Source organism: Alosa pseudoharengus, unplaced genomic scaffold (genome assembly GCF_046254945.1).
Source record: "Alosa pseudoharengus isolate Yale_2024_CS ecotype anadromous, Long Island Sound unplaced genomic scaffold, YU_APseudo_1.1 YU_APseudo_1.1_scf_2, whole genome shotgun sequence".
NCBI lineage: Eukaryota > Metazoa > Chordata > Actinopteri > Clupeiformes > Clupeidae > Alosa > Alosa pseudoharengus.
In genome coordinates, this window is record NW_027468663.1 from 38,179,243 (window position 1) to 38,198,898 (window position 19,656).

The 19,656-nt window shown below is 43.6% G+C and overlaps 2 protein-coding genes across 2 annotated transcripts in view; both read right to left on the bottom strand.

Annotated features, from left to right (window-relative positions):
* Nucleotides 1-287: 287 nt before the first annotated feature.
* On the bottom strand, nucleotides 288-2,578 carry LOC143133498 (inositol monophosphatase 1-like). The gene is made up of 8 exons (XM_076293259.1): nucleotides 2,514-2,578; nucleotides 2,278-2,411; nucleotides 1,681-1,785; nucleotides 1,503-1,548; nucleotides 1,283-1,391; nucleotides 1,037-1,145; nucleotides 644-795; nucleotides 288-448 (listed from the first exon to the last, which is right to left on the bottom strand). Exons 1-8 carry the CDS (start codon nucleotides 2,571-2,573, stop codon nucleotides 288-290), a joined length of 876 nt encoding a protein of 291 aa, XP_076149374.1. The 5' UTR covers nucleotides 2,574-2,578.
* A 3,023-nt stretch (nucleotides 2,579-5,601) lies between these two features.
* The window catches only part of fbxl7 (F-box and leucine-rich repeat protein 7), a 29,187-nt gene continuing 15,132 nt past the window's right edge, over nucleotides 5,602-19,656 (bottom strand). The window contains exons 3-4 of the mRNA XM_076294916.1: nucleotides 10,807-11,427; nucleotides 5,602-7,380 (exon numbers count right to left, since the gene is read on the bottom strand). Coding sequence (XP_076151031.1) covers nucleotides 6,644-7,380; nucleotides 10,807-11,427 — 1,358 coding nt within the window. The 3' untranslated portion in view covers nucleotides 5,602-6,643. The remainder of the gene's footprint in view (nucleotides 7,381-10,806; nucleotides 11,428-19,656) is intronic.

A 19,656-nucleotide genomic window follows, 5' to 3' on the forward strand; every position in this document is an offset into this window, starting at 1 on the left:
ACCACCTGGTGGTGAAGGTGTGTCGGTTGCCTATTTTTCACATTAGAGGGTCTGTCAGCTGCCTGTTTCACTTTTATAAGTACTAAGGACAGACAAACCATTATCACTAACTGGCAGGACACGATGCAAACAAAGAGACAGAAAAAACTCTTAAAGTATGACGCAGACAAATGTATGCATTTCCAATCATACAATTTATTTTCTCAAGGATGTCAGTGCAACAATGTGCACATACACAACAACAACAACAACAACAAAAAAATAGGCTACTCTTAGTTCCCTTGACATCACAGGCCATTAGAGATGTGATGGCCATCATTATTCATCCTGCCATGGTATTCATCATCACGAGCACAGGGGAACGCCCGCACCACCTGAGCAATCCTCTTGGCTACTGGCATGCTGCTGGCAGCAATCACCTTCCTAGACATCATGTCAAACTTGGTCCCTGAAAAGAGAGTAAAGCTTTGTTGAGGGCCTGTATCCACCTGCACATTTATATGCACTACAATTTATACACTTGAATTAAAACCCAATGCACACACAATATATACATGCTTTTATACATGAACATGCAAACATAGACTGTCATGCTACATATAAAAGCTGTGAAAAGAACACCATAATAAAGACAAAACACTACCATCAGTGTCCAGGACCACACCGCCAGCCTCCTGGACTATAAGGGCAGATGCAGCAATGTCCCAGCAGTGCATGCCAATGTGGTAATAGGCATCTGCGCCACCTGTGGCCACCAGAACCATGTCCACAGCAGCTGTGCCCACTGCCCGGATCCTGTCAAGGGCCAAAGGCACAGAGGCACAGATAGAGTACTGCACATGACACAAATCGCCTTCATGGGGTCTGTTGTTACACATTCTTAGCTATATCATGAGGAAAGTAGAGGTACATTTTGATATTTATATTAAAAAAATATCTGTCGGAATAAGACAAATTCTAGGATGTGGAAAATATCAGACTTGAATATCTCCTATACTGTATGTCCACTATATCCTGTAATTGGTCATCCATTTACCCTTGAATGGGGACCTTGAGCAGATTCATGATGTTCGTAGTCATTGTAGACAGGGCCACATCATCTCTCTCGGCTCCTATCTCGGTCACTACCAGCGATTTGGTGATATCTGGAACAGAGTGATTTTTTTAGAGCCAAATCTGTTTTGGAGATGATAAAGTTAGCATCTCTTTGTGTATGATGAATGATGATGAGTTTCCAAGAGAACTGCAGGCTCAGTAAACAGACTCAGTGGGAACAACATACCCTGCTGCCCAGAGGTGTGCAGTGGCACATTGTTCAGGAAGGCTCCTCTGCCTCTCTGGGCCCAGTACATTTTATCCTCCACACAGATATATACTATCCCAAACTCAGTCTGCAACAAAAACAACAACAATAACTAAACAAACGTAGGGTTACCTAGGCCATTCAAATATGTTATAGACACAAAATGCTAAAACCAGGAGTACTGGTCCATTATACAAACCTGCTTGTTTACGGCGAGGGCAATTGAAATGGCAACAAATGGAAACCTGCGAAGAAGCACAGTAAATGAGTAGTAAAATTCAAAGTGATTTGGAACGTAACTGAGTGGGACGACCTTCCATCGGAATTTCATTAGGACTCCTGATAGAAGTAGACTTTGTCTGAGGGATATACTGTACCTGTGCACAAAGTTGACAGTGCCATCGATAGGGTCTATGATCCAGGTGGGGGCCTCTGTCAATTCAAGCTTTTCACCTGCAGCCACTGACTCCTCACCGATGAACCTGCGTGGCCAGGTCAAGAGCACAGCACACTTAACATAGGCTACTGGTCAACAGTGCAGAAGAAGGAAGAGATATCCTGCACTCCTGCACTCACAATTCATTGTCCAATTCGTGGCACTGTTGAATTCTCCCAAAACCATAACCATGTAAAAGAAACACTAGGAAATTCCATGTCCCTATATTTTCCATGTAATCCTTTAAGCGCTAAGAGGGTACCTGGTGAGTTTAAAATGGACAAAAAGGGCATGCTCCTACATAGTGTAATACTAGGCATTCCGACACACATCTGCAATTTCGGAAACTCCATTCTTCCTATTATGAGTCATTTTAAGGTAAAATAACTACACTGTGTTGCTTCAATTGAATGATATTCAGGTTTGTCATCTGGCACTGGTCCTGCTTGTCATCTACCAATGTTAATAAGCACTTTTTAATACCTTTTTAATTCTGGAGGTCATGCTCCTGCTCTGTACGAATAAGACCAAGACCTACTTATGCGCAGGATATCTCGCTCTAATGGCGGAGATGAGCATCTTCTCCACCCTCTGGTCTGTCTCGGTCACCAAGTCTGCCGGAGAGCTCTTCAGCATCACGTCTTTCTTAGATTTAAATGCCTCCAGAATTACCTATAATAATGTGGTGCAGAAGTCATTACACCAAATAAAACACTTTTAGCCATCTAAATACAACAAGGGATGCTTGGATATTTAGGGAGTGTGGACTCCTACCTCACTGGCTTCCCTGGCAATAGCCATGCCAAAGTTCATGCACTCTGTCCATTTGGCCATGATGAGAGGTACTGTATGATGCTGATTGTGCTTACAGAAGAAAAGTCCATCATTTCATCCCAGTTTCTACTGGTGGGCTGAACATGCATTCATCATTTCTAAAATTATTGGCAGTCTTTTTAAATGCTATTATAAGAGTCTATATGCATTGACAAAGAAAGCAAAGTTTAAAATAAATGAATATTCAAGAAGCACTAAAACACATACTTACTATTGAGATTTTAGAAGTACTCTGTGAAGTTGAAGATGCTTGGTACAAAATGATCTGTTTGTGTTTGTATTTATATGAAATCGTAATTCGCCAAGACCATGCCTCTGTGAACATAGACCAATCATACGATGAAAAGCAGTTCCACCCCGGAGTAGGATATTTTTGATCTCCAGTTCATGACGTTTTGTTCATGTGTAATAACGTTGCCAATGTTGCATATGCCATCAAACAAAACATGAGTGTTCAGATACGGGGATAACTTTTCCCCAGCTTCTTACCGTGGCTTGACTAAGCTCATCCACACCAGACGAATCGTTCACGTCTTATGACAGTGAGACAACTAGGATAGCCTGTGCTCGGTGGACTAACGCACAAATAAGCCACGTTAAACTTGAAGGTTTTCACTGCACGTATGGCTTACCATTAAAAATCACGAGTATTTGAATGCAATGATTGATTTAGGCCTACCGTGGTAGCCTAATTTAACCCACGTGCGGACCAAGAGTGTCCACTGCACTGTGGATCTCGTGCCTGTCCAGTTGGGTTTCATCAATGTAAAGTGGGAGCGAAAGGAGTAGGCCTATTCTCAGCCGCTGCTTCAAAATAGCCTATCTTCAAAAGCAGGCTGGCGTGTGTGGTTATCGTTCTTCAGGAGCAGATATTTTCAAGGAAACTGGAACCAAAAGCTAGACTGAAACTTAACACATTTATTTTTCGCGTTTTAGTATACTCTTGGTATAGACACTTGGCTCTGGGTGAGACGTTATTTAGGGGGGAAGGCAGGTGTATCAGTGTGAGGTCATTTATCCTTTGCGTTTTGAATGAAAGAGATATTGCCTACCATTACATCACTGTGTTACACTATCTTATCATCAAAACATTACTGAATGTTTTTCAGGCTATAGGCTACGATAGCACAAGACTTTGTATTCTAAGAACAATGTTGAATGTGATAAAAGTACCTGACAACTCTGTGTGGATTTATATGTTTATTCAACTTGTTTATTATTATTGTGTGTGTGTGTGTGTGTGTGTGTTGCCAAGTTTGGTCTTAAATATTTTTCATTTATTCAGTTATAGCCTACTTCATCCATTATTTTTAGTTTGATTAAGTCCATACTAAGTCTTCCCATTCATCATTCTGACACACACACTGGTATTGCAAATAATTATGTTTCTCTTTACTTCTGTGATGATTTGTCCTATATCATTTATTCACTGTTGACAGAGAAAACCTCTGTGAGAGCCTGATTAATTTGCAGTGTAATCTCTGGTAGATGCCTGCTCAGTGTTTTGAAGACACTTTAAGTGCACTTTCTTCTCATTCTTTTATTTATTGCGGATTCATCAGTCTCCAACACACACATAGCGGAGTTCCTAGCCGTATTCTCCAGTATTAGTTCAATTATTGCGGTAAGTTGGATGTTTTCGAAGGGTCATGGCTTTATGTCTGGATCCACTAATGTTTAACTCTCCTGTTGTGTTTGTTTCATGTTTACTAGTTTTGTATTCCCAGTCAAAAATGGCTGCTGCATTAACTTGTTATAAATCCATAGTATGACATATATTATCATCTAATGTTGTGATCTTGTGTATCAACTTATGTTCTATTGTATATAACCAGTTTTGAACTTCCATTTGCTATTTATGGCCTGCAGGCCTCATTGACCGGAGCTCACGCAAGTCAGAAAGGGGAAGATTCTATTGGGGAAAGGTTCCATTGGGGACTGGCATAGAAGCCAAAAGGGGGAGTGAGGGTGTGTTTGTGTGTGTGTTTTAATGAGAAGCACACATACAGTCCATCTGATCAATAGGTGTGTGCCTGGACTCAATTTTATACACTGACCATTTTCTCACCCATTCTTTTCTAATGGCCAGTCAATTTTGACCAGGCATACAGTGTTCTAAAGTTAAATAAAACATTCAAATTGTTATGAAAATGCTCAAAAATTGGTTTGTGTGTTCCGATGCCCTGTATGAACAAAGTCATGGAGCCTCATGTTAGAATAAGTTAACAATATTTTTGAGAGAAAATAATTGTCAATCATTTGACTGCGAACACAACAGGAGGGTTAAATTTGTGTGGTTACAGTAATCACACAAATATAATGTTAAGAGGTACAGTAGGATTGTTGATGGTTTAATTAATGACATTATATGCAGTAAAAAAATAGAAACCTTTAAATACTTTAAATACCTCTTGTGTGTAATTATCTCTGTTTGTGAGCCACCTTTGCAAGCCAACAGGAGACCAGTGCAAACACTGAGTTTACGTGAGAATAACAGTGAAGAGGACAGACTAACATGCAGACTATGTCAAATGATGGGAACAACGCTGACGGAGGTGATCACAAATGCTCGTCTGGAGATGTTGTCTCTGTTCTTTTTGAGTGTTGGACAGCATCATATCTCAAGATATGTCAAATCGCATCCAAAGGCACCATAATGAACATAAACTGACATCAAACTGATAGACTACCATGGTATTACAGTCATTTTCTACCAGGAAGGTACACTGATAACATGGTCCATCTCATTATCCTGTTTTATATGTGCACTGTTGGGAACTGATACGGTTATACCACTGTGCAGCAACTCAGCCACTGTGCTATTCAATTGCAGTTAGTGGCTTTAGTATTCTGGACTGTATTTTTATTTTGATTCTGTTATAGGGGATTGGGAACTGTCAGATTCATATGGTATTACAGTAGCATTGTAAAAATAAAACCCCCAAAGTTGATTGGATGCTCAAGGCAGTAAAATGACTATAGAAAAAGGTAGAGTAAAAAACTGAAATATTACACAAGTGATATAATAATAGATATATATTTTTTATTTCACCATAGTGTTCCAAATTCTCTGTTAAACAAACCACCTGACATAAGCAGGCTGGTTCTTATAGTGATTTGACCATTATGAAAGTGAACAAGACATCATAATAAAAATGGCACTGTACATTAAAATTCCCTTGGAAATAGGATGCAACAAATCATGAGTATCTGACATATAGCACTTGAGAGAGGGTGCAAAGCAAAGTGACATGTAATATCCAAATGTATGATTTCATGGTCTAGCTACCAATGTAAAGTAAGAAATGCTCCATCATGATAGTGATTGTAACACTTTGTCATGATCTGTCATGATCGGTTATTTGAGCTCAGAAATCATTCCGTGTCTAGCAAGAGACACAATAAGCTATGGAGCCTTGTACATTGTCTTGTAAACTGCCTCTCTCCTGTGCACATGTGAGTACATCTACATCTTCATTGAACTTAATCTCCATGACTGGGTCTCCCGCTTACTTAAGTAAAAATCCAGCAAAAATCCCATCAACTTGAATGTCCTGTAAACGTCCACGGACAAACATTTTAGATAATGCTTTTGTAATTGATTGTCTTAACATTTTTTTTAATGTTATACTAAAATAGTCTTCTATTGCATATTCCCTGTAAAATCATCTGAGAGGACATCAAGACTAATGCAATCAACTGCACTGTCTTAAATGGCAGAAGCTGAAAAGTGGTATGTATGTACCTGTCAATGTCAAAATCTATTTGGCTCTTACAAAAAAATGGCATAACAAACATTGCTGTAGAGTAGTTAGTTTAAACCCCTTTTTAAAGTAAGTATCCCTCAAACAATCTGAATGTATGGGTTTCTAATAAAAAAACTGTATCACAAAAACATAAATACAAATTTCCCTAACCATCCACATTAAATACAAAAGAAGGGCCTGCACCACAAACAGAAATCACCCTTACTGGACAGAGAAGGATGTGGACATCAGTGTCACATTGCTACAACATGAATGCAGAAGTCCTCTCCCTGTGTTCCTACTCTTCTCTTATCCCCTCTGCGTTCAGAAGAAGGCAGGGTTCGTGTGCTCAATGACGCAGCGCTTGCAGTGGCGTTTGACGAAGCGCAGTGCCTCGAGCGACACGTCACAGTCCTGCACATTGAGCAGCTGCAGATCGAAGCAGTTGGCGGCGATGACCTGCAGCCCACGGCCCGTGATGCTCTCGCACGACTTGAGGCTCAGCCGCTTCAGGTTGAAGCTGTTGAGCGCCAGCATCTCCAGCCCAGCGTCCGACACCAGCGGGCATTTGCCGATGTCCAGGGACTTGAGCTTGAGGCAGTTCTTGGCCAGGTGCTCCAGGCCGTGGTCCGTCAGGCCCTCGCAGCCGCGCGCGTTCAGGTAGCGCAGCCGGGCGCAGTACTTGGCCACGTAGCGCACGCCCACGTCGGTGACGCGTCCGCAGTGCGCTATGCTCAGGTAGCGCAGGCGCTCCTCCAGCTTGGCGATCTCGCGCAGGCCGAAGTCGCTGACAAAGCGGCAGTCACTGACGCTCAGCTCTCGCACGGCCGGGCAGTAGAGGACCAGGCAGCGCAGGCCCTCATCGGTTAGCCGCGTGCAGCGCCGCAGGTACAGGTGCGTCAGCATGGGACAGTGTGCCGCGATGGTGTGCAGGCCGTCGTCCTCAAGTGCGAAGCAGTCCGTCATGTCCAGGTAGCGGATGGAGATCTGCTGGCCATGCATGGGGGACAGCTTGAGTGACACCTCCCGCGTCAGGCTGATGCATGTGACCTTGGAGCAGCCTGCAGAGGGCATTCATGAGAACAAAAAAAAAAGCATTGTTAGAGAACATATGGGAAACAGGTGACAACACAACGCACAACACAAGAGAATGCATAGGGTTGCTATCATACATATGGTTGTTGGCGGACTGGCCATCTGGCATACCGGGCATTTTTCTGGTGGGCCGACACTCAGTCGACCATTGGTTCATTTTCATACTGACACTGGATTGATCCAATAAAAGCTCTTGTCAGGCCCCACCCCTCCCATATATATATATATATAAGTATATATACTCTTGTGATCCCGTGAGGGAAATTTGGTCTCTGCATTTATCCCAATCCCTTAATTAGTAAAGACACACTCAGCACACAGTAAACACACAGTGAGGTGAAGCACATACTAATTCCGGCACAGTGAGCTGCTACAACAGCGGCACTCGGGGAGCAGTGAGGGGTTAGGTGCCTTGCTCAAGGGCACTTCAGCCGTTCACACTGGTCGGGGCTCGAACCGACAACCCTCCGTATACAGGTCTGGAGTGCTAACCAGTGGGCCACGGCTGCGCCATCAAATATAGGCTCAGAGCCAAGGATTCTGTGAGTGTGATGTAAGTGCATCAAAATTGTTATTCAAAGTATCGCTATACATTGAAGGTGCGGCGGGTAGAGGCCAGTGCCAATTGTGCAAAAAATAACACCAATGTAGAAGCTTCAACAATAATCAATATTGCAAGTAGCCTGTAGTCAGCAATAGGTTGAAAAAACAAGATAGGGTAAACCACAACCACTCAAGCAATAATACAAATATGTCCAGGCACCATTGGTGTTTATAAGGATAATCATTAGCTTTTATCATTACTGACTGCTTGAGTGGGTTGTGGTTAGCCTTACCTTGTTTTTTTAATGCCCATTTATCCATTTCCAGCTCTAAAAAAAGGCAACAATTTATTTGTGTTAGGTTTAAGTTGTCCTATGTATAGTGGTAACTGTTAAGATATGTTATAGATTACAGTTAGGCCTAACACAATCTGAGTAATTTAACATTTATTGAATAATTTGAAATGTATTTGTATATGTGAATATGGAGATGATGTGCTCCCTAATCACCAGTGAGTCAGATAGCTAGTGCGTAGGCCTACACTTGTCTACTTTCAGTGCTCCAAAAGTTCAAAAGATACACATATTTAAGGGTACTGCCAGCATTGTGTATTAGTGGGTGTGCCTGACTGATTGGACCAAGTATGCCAGGGCCGATTTTTTGTCCAAGTTCGGCCCTAGTTGCTTTAGGGAGTGGTATATCGACTCAAACTCCAGGAAGAATCTCAGCTGAGGGGAGTTGGTAGTGTCGACACCTTTTACCATGAATGGGCTCAGTGTCCGTGGGAACCAGGAGTGAGTCCTGTGGTTATTTACCCAAGCTACACTCCATCTCTTCCCCTCCCTCATTTCCTCTAATCTCTTGACTGTCCTGTCAAATAAAGACTGAAAAAACCTTAACATATAACCTAGAAATAATCTCAGATGAGCACCAATAGATCATCTTTATCAACTGAGGATTTATACAAATTATTCACATGAGGTCAAGTAATTTAGGATTTCCAGTCGTCAAGTATGTTCCAAAAATTGTATAATTTTTTCCACTGTATACATTTTTTTCTCTCCCTTGTTAATTTCTTCATCTATCTTTTAAAAACTGCACTCTTGAAGCCCTCCTCTGCTGCATTGTTTAAGGTATCAGTGGAGAGGAATGCTATGACACGGGCCAAAGAATGTGTTTGTGTATGAAAGCTTCAATCATAAAGACGAGTGGAGCACAGGCATGTGCTGAGAAGAAAAGGCTTAGCATATGAGCTCGCTAAACCCAGTTTAACCAAACAACGTTGGCCTGCACTTACAGCTGGCAGCCACGGCTGTGTTGGAACGGCACACTTTTCAGATGAGTCTTACGTAACACATACTTAGTTTACAGAACACCTCAGAAGATATGAACGTTTGCATTTCATTCGTTCAGGATTCCTTTATAGCAGTGACTGTCATCAAACAAGATGTCTAGTTTTTCCAATAAAGCCAGTGTAGATTGTCACAGTTGTTTTATAAAAGAGCAAAAAGTGATAGTGCCTTCGTAATTTTCTGTTGAAGTACAATTTTAGAGGTGGGGTTTTTTTAATAGTGGGGGGAGTTGTAGTCTTATTTCTTATATTTGTACGTTTTGTCTGAATATTTTATGGATAATCACTACGCAGATTCTTCCTTACTATTGCAGGGGTCCTTTTAATGTCAGATTCTTGTAGCCGTCCTATAAAAGGTAAGTGGAGAGGTGGTTTTAAACATCTGAGAGAACATCTGAAACTTGTTATTTGTGTGTGTGTGTGTGTGTGTGTGTGTGTGTGGAGGGGAGTGAGTGAGTGGGGGGATGGTTCTGTCTACGGGAGATGACTGGAAATGCAATGCTGAGGTCAAACAGCAGAGGGAACATGTGTAACACACCAACATTCGCACAGTGAGCTCAACAATGCACTCAGACAGGAAGTGAGGTGCAGGAAGTTGGAAATCAAACACCAGGAAAGGCACTAAGGGGAGGAGGGGGTGAGTCCAAGGGAGGAGAATTCTAATGTGTTGCATTCCATCACAACCCCGTCCTTCCCTACGCCATATTCTCTCGCCCCCCTCTCAGAGATCTGCCCAATACACAGTGAAACAAAGACGCAGGTCTTTTAACTAAACTGAGCTGATGTGATCAATACACTTAAGGTGTTCCAGTTGACAACAGGGAAAAATTGGATGGAGGTCAACTTGGATTGTCTTCTCCACAGACACCAAAAAAAAAAAAAACAGCACAGCCAAATCCACTTTAAATGTACAATAACCCAATGGGATCAGTCCTGTATTCGAACATGACATCCACCCACAATAGAATGCCTGTTTATGAATTTAAGTTCATGTGACTGCCTAAATGAAGACAGCAGAGAATAATCATGTTGGCCAACGATTGAGAGCTCAGTTCTGAATAGGCTTATGTTCCTTATGGGACACAAAACACATGGAAAGAAAGCCAGGTCTATTAATATATTTCCCAGCTTGTGGAGGAAATGAGGATATTTTGAAACAACCAACCGTGTGAGGAGACAGACTCCTCCTGTTGTCTTGAAATCTGTCCATGTTTTCATGGCTCAGCACAACCTATAGAAGGAAGTTTCTTTCAAGAACAACCCCTGTCCAAGTAGTCTGAATGACTGATTATTTCCTTGCAGATTAAGTTTTTTCTACTACTAATATATATACCCTAACCTTCACAGCAAACTATAAATCAATCAACTCTTTGAAGCAGAAATCCCATAGCTCTGATTTCAGTTAATAACTATAGCAGAACAACAGCCAGCTCTCAACCTCTCTCCAGCTCTGCACCCATAAGGCAACATGATGGCATGCAGGGTGACCACTGCTTACCAGAGACGTCCAAATGCTCCAGGTTAGGACAGCGTGACACCACCTCGAACACGGCCTCGTTGGATACGTTGTAGCAGCCAGCCACCTCCAGGCGCCGGAGCTCCGGGCAGCACTGGGCCACCGTGTAGAGCCCACGGTCAGTGAGCCGGCGGCAGCCACTGACCACCACTGTCTCCAGGGTCAGGCAGACGTTGGGCGTGTCCTGGCAAAGGCGGCGCGTCAGCACGCGCAGGGCGCGGTCCACATGCAGCACGTCGCCGGTCAAGCGCACGGTCCGCCACAGCCGCGGGTCCCACGCCAGGTTGTACCAGCGGCGGCAGACGCGCGCACATCGGCACAGCTGGTTGGTGGGCAGGTGTGTGAAGATCTGCAGAAACGCATGGTCCGGCAGTATGTCGATGAGCGCTTCCTGCTGGTCGCGCAGGTGCCGCGCACCCCGGTAGCCCACGCGGGTCAGGCCGGTGGGCGGTGCGTGCACCATGGCGACCGTCTCCGCTGTGAAGGAGGAGGAGGAGGTGGACGAGCCGTTGAAGAGGGCCGCCGGGGAGAGCGAAGAGGACCGCGGGGGCAGGATGAGCGCCGGACTGGGTGTGCTCAGCGTCCTCATGCTCAGATCCGAGTCTAGGAATCATGGGGAGAAATAAGAACACAAAGCCTTTTACAATCAATGCTCCTTGACACAGACAACAACACTGAGCCGGAGTTAATGCTCCGTTACACAGACAACAACTGAGCCAAACTGAAAAGCACAACGCACCTCAAACAAGAAACAACCCAGCAACTCCTGTTTTATTTTAAGAACTTGCTTTCTGTCCCACGACAATAAAGCTGATGATGACTTTTTGTGCAGCTTTCCTGTGTGCCTACCATTTTTCTTCCTGATTTCATGGCTGTGTAGGAAACGAGACAGTTCAACTAGTAATTCTCAGGGTATGGAATGTGTAAAGAACACTGGCTGCAGAACTCATATTCATCAAGGCTAATCTCTTCTGACAGAGCCTGAATTAGTCTTACTCCAGAGTAGGCTTGGGTATCGAATATCGAGTATTGGTTGGAACCGGGACTATCTTTGCGATTTTCCCGGAATCGTTCAAAAGTTTAAATTTCGATTCCTACTTTCGATTCCCAGTCTGCCGACAGGAAGAAGAAACGTCTGAACACCAACGAAGAAGCGCATAGTTAATATAATTAAAATTCATGGAGAAGGTCAGACTATTTCATTCAGAAAGCAGGGTTCCCGAGGATCCTTAAAAAGTCTTAAATAGGCTACAACTGAATTTTCGAAAGAGAGGTATTAAATGTGCGTATGGGACCGCCAGCGAGTGCAAGAGAGCGAGTGATGTCTCCATCCAGTTTCGTGTATTTAAAACGCAATTGTATACGTGATAGGCTATTAGGCTACGGGAGGAAGTGTAGTGGTTGCAGAGTGAAGATGTTTTTCACGGGTTTGGTTAAAGGTGTGAAAACGGTAATAATACAGTAGGCCTATGTACAAAATAATATGCCTGGCGTTTTCGTGGTGTAGCTGAGGCCTGAGAGATAGACAGGGTAGCCTACGTGGAATGAGGGAGCCTACGGTAGAATGAGCGGGAGAAAGAGTTGGTAAGCCAGTTAGCGATAGGTTGGCCATATGTTCGAATTTAGGCCGGACATATGGATTTTAAAAGCCCTGTCCGGCGTCCGCCGCAGCCTCAAGCCGGACGTTTATTTGTTCTCCTTTTTGGAGTTGCGCTTGGCATCTAAAGTCTTTGCTCGGACGCAGCATCGTTTCACAAACTATGGACGCGAAGACTGCTGGTGAAATTATGTGCAGTGCTTCGCAATCAGGAGGAAATACTGTATACCGGTATGTTAAGTTGATCTGTTTGCATCTTTCCAGCGTGTGTTGCTGGCCTAGCCTAGGGAAGAAAATATCTGTCTAAGTTATAATAGCCTACCTGTAATATCTGCCAGCAGCTTGCTTGCCAGCGTTTCCCAGTAGGCTAGGCCTACTTAGCAAAAGTTGTGAAATATAACCGCATATGTTTTGAATGTCGGCGACTGCTACATAAAAATACATGCGTTCATACGTGCGTGCTTGAGATGAAACCAGCAGTTTTCAGCAGGATCATGCGAAGAGGACCTGTCTCTTAATTAATTTAAAACAAGTCAATGGTTTTACAATGTTTCAGTCAAGCTTTGGTTGGTTTAGATACAACTGGTATGCAAAATGTAAAGTAGTGGATTAACTTTAATTTGCTGTGCTGCATATGGACAATAGATGCACATAGTACATTATATAAAGTAGGCTTATTAAAATATGTAAATAGCTTAGTTAACTTTGAAAAAAATATTTAAGGGAATCCAGTCCAGTGCACATGTCTTTGGCAAGTAGCCCTAGGCTACTACAGACACAGGTGAAGAACAGCCTCAGCAGTAAGCAAAACCAAATATGTACAGTACAGCCAGCTTCAAAAGCAAGCAGTCCAGACCCTAAAATTGGGCATTTATAGCTGTGAAGGTAATTCACACACAATTATTTTCTTTCGCCAAAATATTTTTGGTAACTTCTGTAGACATCCAAAATGGGGTGGGGGTTAAAATTAGTAGGAAAAAAAAACTATTGCATTAAACAGTCTTATATATCTTTTTGCCGTGGTATAGTCTTAATTTTCATTTAGATGTCTTGAAAAGGTCTTAAAAGTCTTTAAATTTGCACTTGGAAAATGTGCAGATACCCTGAGAAAGACCGTTGGTTAGCTAGCTCATTTAAAATATCCTAAACTTTTTTTGACCCTGCCTTTAAAAAAAATCGGAATCGAGAATCGTTAGGAACCGGAATCGAAATAAGAAATCGGAATTGGAATCGGAATCGTTCAAATTGAAACGATACCCAACCCTACTCCAGAGCTTAACCCACACCACCCTCACCCCAGTGGCAACTTACAAAGCCCTCACAGGCCACAGGCCTGCTCTGCCTTCCTGGCACCACTTCATAACGTATAGATGATTCACAGGTCACACACACACACACACACACACACACACACACACACACACACGCTTACTTCCACTTAAAAGGCTCCAAAATGCTTTTAACCTAACGTTTCAAGACCCTTTCTAGACAGATGGCAAGCATTCGCTGTTTCATGTCACAAGTGTCAGGTCCCGTGTCCCCTGTGGGTTTGACGTCTCGGCCGAGGTTGAGCTGGGAGGAATTTTAGTAGACGGAGCACAGGGCACAAGTTTCCCTGCCAAGAGGAGAGCAGTAGCCCTCATTCAATGTGGCATGCCGTTGGCATAATTGCAAGCCAGTTTCCAGTTCAGTGACACTATGTGTTCTCGTATGGAAACCACATCTTTTTAAAATGCCCCAGATAGAAAAAAAAGCAGTATTGGGTTGAGAGAATCACATAAAAATGAGTTTAAGATCATTTTTTAAAAGAAAGACAGGAAGAAATGAACAAAAGGAACCAAAGAGAGAAGGAAGAGAGATGGAGAGTGACAAAGAAACTTCACTATATACGCCCTTTCTTTTATGACTGCATTAGTGAGATCTTTTGTTTTGTCCAACAGTATGACACATATTGCTGGGAATCCTGTGAGTGTCAGTGTCTTTGGGTGGGTGTGCAGCCATCTCTGGACTGTACACAAGCCAAGAGCACTCACACACTTTGACAGGCTGGGTCCCCACCCTTCAGACAGCACCTCATAATAGCAGCACCCTCGGAAACAGCATGCTGTCAGCGGAGGGGCCCCTGGCACTTGTTTGGCTGTTACGCGCCAATTATGTCTTTAGTCAGCTTTTATGTCCCCCGTCCAGAAGGAGGAGGAGGAGGAAGTGACCCCATGGGGTAGGCTGAAGCTGTCTGTCTCACTCGGAGAACACTCTCCTTCTTGTGTGCACACATTAGCCTAAACTCCGCCGCGGTGACTGCTGCCTCCTGGACACCTTCTAAAGAGGTGTCACAATTAGAGTCACTCAGTCGCGTCGGCTCAAACACTCAGGTCATTGTGCAGTTGGGTCCTTACCAAGGAATTCCTCATTCAGCTCTGGCCAAGGGCAGCAGACAGCTCAATTAGAGCATTTACACTGCCCAACTGGATCCCTGGAAATACCTGACCATCAGAATTAGAGACTCCATAAGCTCCTTAACTGCATAAGCCCATCTATTATACATCACTTAACTTGTCAATACTTTAACAAAAACACTATAATATCAATATCAAGTAATGGCCTCCTCACAAACATTTTTTTTTTACCCTTGCTCTGCTGAAGATCTGTGGCTGCAACGCAGCCAGCAAACAATTATGAGGGCACAGTGGAGTCGTTTAGCAGACAGTGTGATTTCGGCGAGCTTAGATCACCTCTGCTGGGGCTGGGGGTTGGCCTAGTGGACCGAGCAGAGCGCCAGGCTGCTAAGACACTGTAAAAAAGCAGGATTAGTGTGATTTGCTAATCCTCCCATCAGCGTTGATCAGGCTCCCATTTGTTAGAGCCTGTGGCCCCCTACCCCTGAGCCCCTTTTGCTTCATATTAGGGGTGTGTGTGTGTGTGTGGGGGGGGGGGGGGGGGGGGGTGTTCTTGGGCTACCCTTGAGCTGGCTTCCTTCAGACGACGTTCCCCAAGACCTTCAGTGCAGCTAGCAAAAAGTCTTCCCTCAACTCCAAATCATTTTCCCACACCCCGAGGACCAAGCTTTTGGCTGCGGCACCGCTGTGTTGTAGACTGCTGCATTCTATGGCAGTGGGATTTGGATCTCTGCTGCACATAACCTGTCAATACCTCATCTGGCTCCTCGTGCGCCGGCCCATAGAAGGGGCTTCCTGCCCAAACAAACAAAAACTCCCAAAAGCCGTGTTTTCTCTCTCCTAATTGTTGCTGATATTGGCCGTGCTGTCCCTATTCTTTCTGAATGCGAGTCAACGCAGGTTTCCATGCAAAACGGACTTGGTTAACGCCAGGATCACCACTGGTTCCTAAATAACCAGATTTATAGCCATGTCCTTCTTTGTTGTATTCGGTCTGCAGAGAAACATAGCCTGCACTAAACATGAGAGGAGTTCAACTGTGATCAGGATTTATTTTGGTGACATTTTGTTTGTTTCTGATTTATATGTGGCTAGACTGCGTTCGCTGGTATTTCTGACCACTGTTTTGGACATAGACGTTCATGTAACAAATATAGTCACCCAACCAGAGCACTAACTCAGCTCGACGGGGGGAAAAAACCCTCGAACCACAAATTATTTCAGAATCCCACAATTATATAAAACCAAGGATCGTAGCCATAAATTAATATATGATATGTTTTAAAAGCAGTTAATTCCATAGCAGATGGCATTTTATTAGGGTGCAAACGAGGTGATATGTGTGGTTACAGAGAAAATGCCCATGCCATCACTGTAAATCACTGTCCCCATAGGATGCGGCCTTCCAACTACTATGCATGTGAAATGCTAGCTGCTCATGGCAGACTAAATGAGGGGAAAATCAAGCGACCACCAGGTTCAATTTCTGTCTTTTGAGCACTCTCACAAATTCTGCCTCCTCGGCTGCTCCGGCTTATTAAGCAGAGCTCCTGTTTTGCGTTGGCCTGCCAGCCTGATTGATATTCCAGACCAATAGCTGGAGATGAAGAACACAGGCATAACTTGGACCTATCTGCCCAGGAAACACCTTTTAACCATTTAGACAACTCTTAACAAATGTCTGTCCCTCAACACAGCACCGGATGAGAAACGTTCACCTCCTGCCAAACTCTATGGTTCAAGCTTCAGTAATCATTATAACACTTATCATGTGAAACACTATTTAACTGGGAGACTGTAAACGCAAAAAGATAAGGAGATCTAGATGATTGACACATCATGACTGAAAACAAAGCTTGATGTGACATTTTGGAACAGATTGTTGTTATGTATGGAATATTTGGGCAGTTTGTTCAGATTAGCAAAACAGATGAATACTTGAACTGCTATAGGCCTACCTGTCTAAATCCACTATAGGGTTCTTTATGAGACATAGATAAACCTAAGGACAGGTAAGCTGCCTAAGATAATCTATAGCTTTGTCAACACTGTTCTCACCAGTCAAAACATCTTCACAAAACCACTTGTGTCTAAATAATCTGTGCCCAACGCTAGTTCAAATCTTCTTATGGGGTAATTCCACATGAAGTAATAATAAGGTTATTCTTACGGATAATTTCTTGCTTGAGAAAACTTAAGCTGCCCCCAATCCCAATAACTTTATGGCCCCAATGAAGCACATAAATTAAAATGTGTTCAGAAATCCTTTTTAAACCCACAACATATCGCATGTAAGCATCACGTTTAAGAAGCACTAGGTTGACCTGGTGAAACACAAACCCTGTCCACAATCATAACAACCCTTATTCAGTCTGCTTCAGTCGACACATAAGGCAGTGAGTGATAAGCACAAAGCGTGAGCTAGGACTGACCGATAGGTCTTAGAAGTGACACGTCAGAATGTGAGGAATGCCATTGGCCAGCCTGCCTAGGGCATGCAGGAGGCTACTGCTAGAACCCAGGAGAGTCCCGCTCTGCTCACTTCCTGCCATTTGACCGGATCATTGGGAACGACTGGTCTCCAAATGAAAACCAACCCCCGACGCGCACACACACACACAGGGCTGTTTGGGAATGGCTGAGAGGAATCCCAGGGTTTGTTGGCCCCTCGGCCGACTCATGCTGCCATCTCGGCATATATCGGTCCTTTAGTCAAGGAAAACAAACACAGCAACAACATTTACAACACACAAACAAAACGTTGTTTCATCTCAGGAGGAGGGACCTCCAAGCAAATTGTTTGGTAAGTGCAGAGAATCCAGATAGTGGTTTATCTGGAGACTGACCTCTTTGGTGCAATCACGGCTAAAAATCAGCTCTTTTGAAGGGCCAAACTGAGATTAGAATGAGGGCCAAGCTTTCAGTGTGTTCAGCGCACTCCTTGAGGCCATGGTGAGGGTGAAGGGGAGGTCAGACAGACACAGTTTTATGGCGTTTAATCCTAGTACAATTTCATCTGCAGAGTGGAGATTGAGTTTAACACACTGGCATGCACAAGTGGAACTGACGTGCTAGGCATCACAGACACATTTGGTTACTGTCTAGAGTTTTTATCAACTCCTGATATCCCATTTACGTTTGAAACAGAGTTTAATGTCAAGTAAAATCTACTGCTCTGCTGCACATGCACACACACACACACACACACACACACACACACACACACATACACACACACACACACACACACACACACACAGGCTCTCTCACACACACACACACACAACACCAACCACTCACACTCACTTAACACACATTCTTCAATTTTTGAACCGGCCAATTTTGACATCCATCTTCCACAGTTGTAGTAAATCACCAGTCACATTCAGTCAACTCACAAAAGCCTTTAAGTTCTTTGATCACAACGCGTTTCTCGGCTCGCAAAGCCTCCTCTCCGGCCGCCTCCTCTCGCTGGTTATTCATCACAGCTCTCTTTAGTTCACAGACGTGAAGTGTGATGTCATGAGCCATTTTTCACGCCGGCCGACACAGGGCTTGACCTCTGGCAGCCGCCAGCAACCTGATCTCAGCACTGCCCAGATAACTTGTCACATTTCAGCACTGCAATCCCACAGCCTCAGGTCGTGGTCAGTGATGCACTGTGATCTGGCACATGTGCGCGCTTCTAAAATGTGGCCTAAGTAAAGCGTTCAACTGAGAAACAAACTTTCATATGATTGTGTAAACTTTCATATCATTGTGTAATGGCACGCTGGCAAAACTAGCTTAATTTTCTATCCCATCTAAACTCAGTGTATATATATATTTACAGAGATGAAAAACTACTTTGAGCTGAAAAACTCTTAAAAATTTGATTAGCTTTTTTTTTTTTACTTTTATCCTCTCAATACGGTCACACTGGACTTTTTCACCTGGACTTTTCTGTGCTCGACTGATGATCCTGACTAGCGTGGTGCTTGCTGACAGACCTATGCTAGCCTCAGCCTCAGCCTGGAGCAGGGCATCTTGCTCTGATTAAAATGCCTTCTGTGCTTCTCATGCGAGATTCTCTGGCTCATCCGAGCAATGCAGATGCATTTCGGAGCAGCTGCGCTCGCAGACCATCAATGAGACCACATGGACGAATCATTTACAGCCATCTCACCACACATGCCTGTAACTATACTATAGGAGAGAGACTTGCACTTCTCGGCCTCTTTTTTATATTTCATCATAAGCACACTTGGCTGTAAGCTATGTCTGAAGTGCTGAACCACTGCTGCTACAATCTGTGTAGAGAGTTAGGAGTGCAATTGTGCTATTATTCTCTGTACTGCAAATTGGCTGAAACAAAGCACTGTTCAAGGTAAATGACCAGCATGAAACAAAGAAGACTTTTAGAGCTCAGAGTTGTTTCTTTTTCCTTCAGAAGCGCAAAAAAGCCAAGAGCTTCTATTTTGATTTGCAATGCACATTTTCCGTCCAATATTCTTTGTGTGAACGTAGCTAGGTCTCCCTGCTACGTCTTTGATGTTTCCCTTCTCTAATTATTATATTAAAAAAAAGAGCCTGAGTCATCGTGTCACCATAAATTCTGGAACATATCCGACAAAGTTCTTTCCTGAAATTACTCATCCATATGGGCACAGGGCCCCCTTCTTTTATTAAATCAAAAACATCATAGAGGAAATATTCAAACATCTGGTCTTTAAACTAAGGCTTTGCCACAGTAAAGGACAAAAAGTAATGCATTTCATGTTTCTAACCAGTTCACCCTACTCTCCCCCCTACCCCCACCCCCCTTCTCTCCCCCTCCTCTCTGGTGCGACGGAGCAGCAC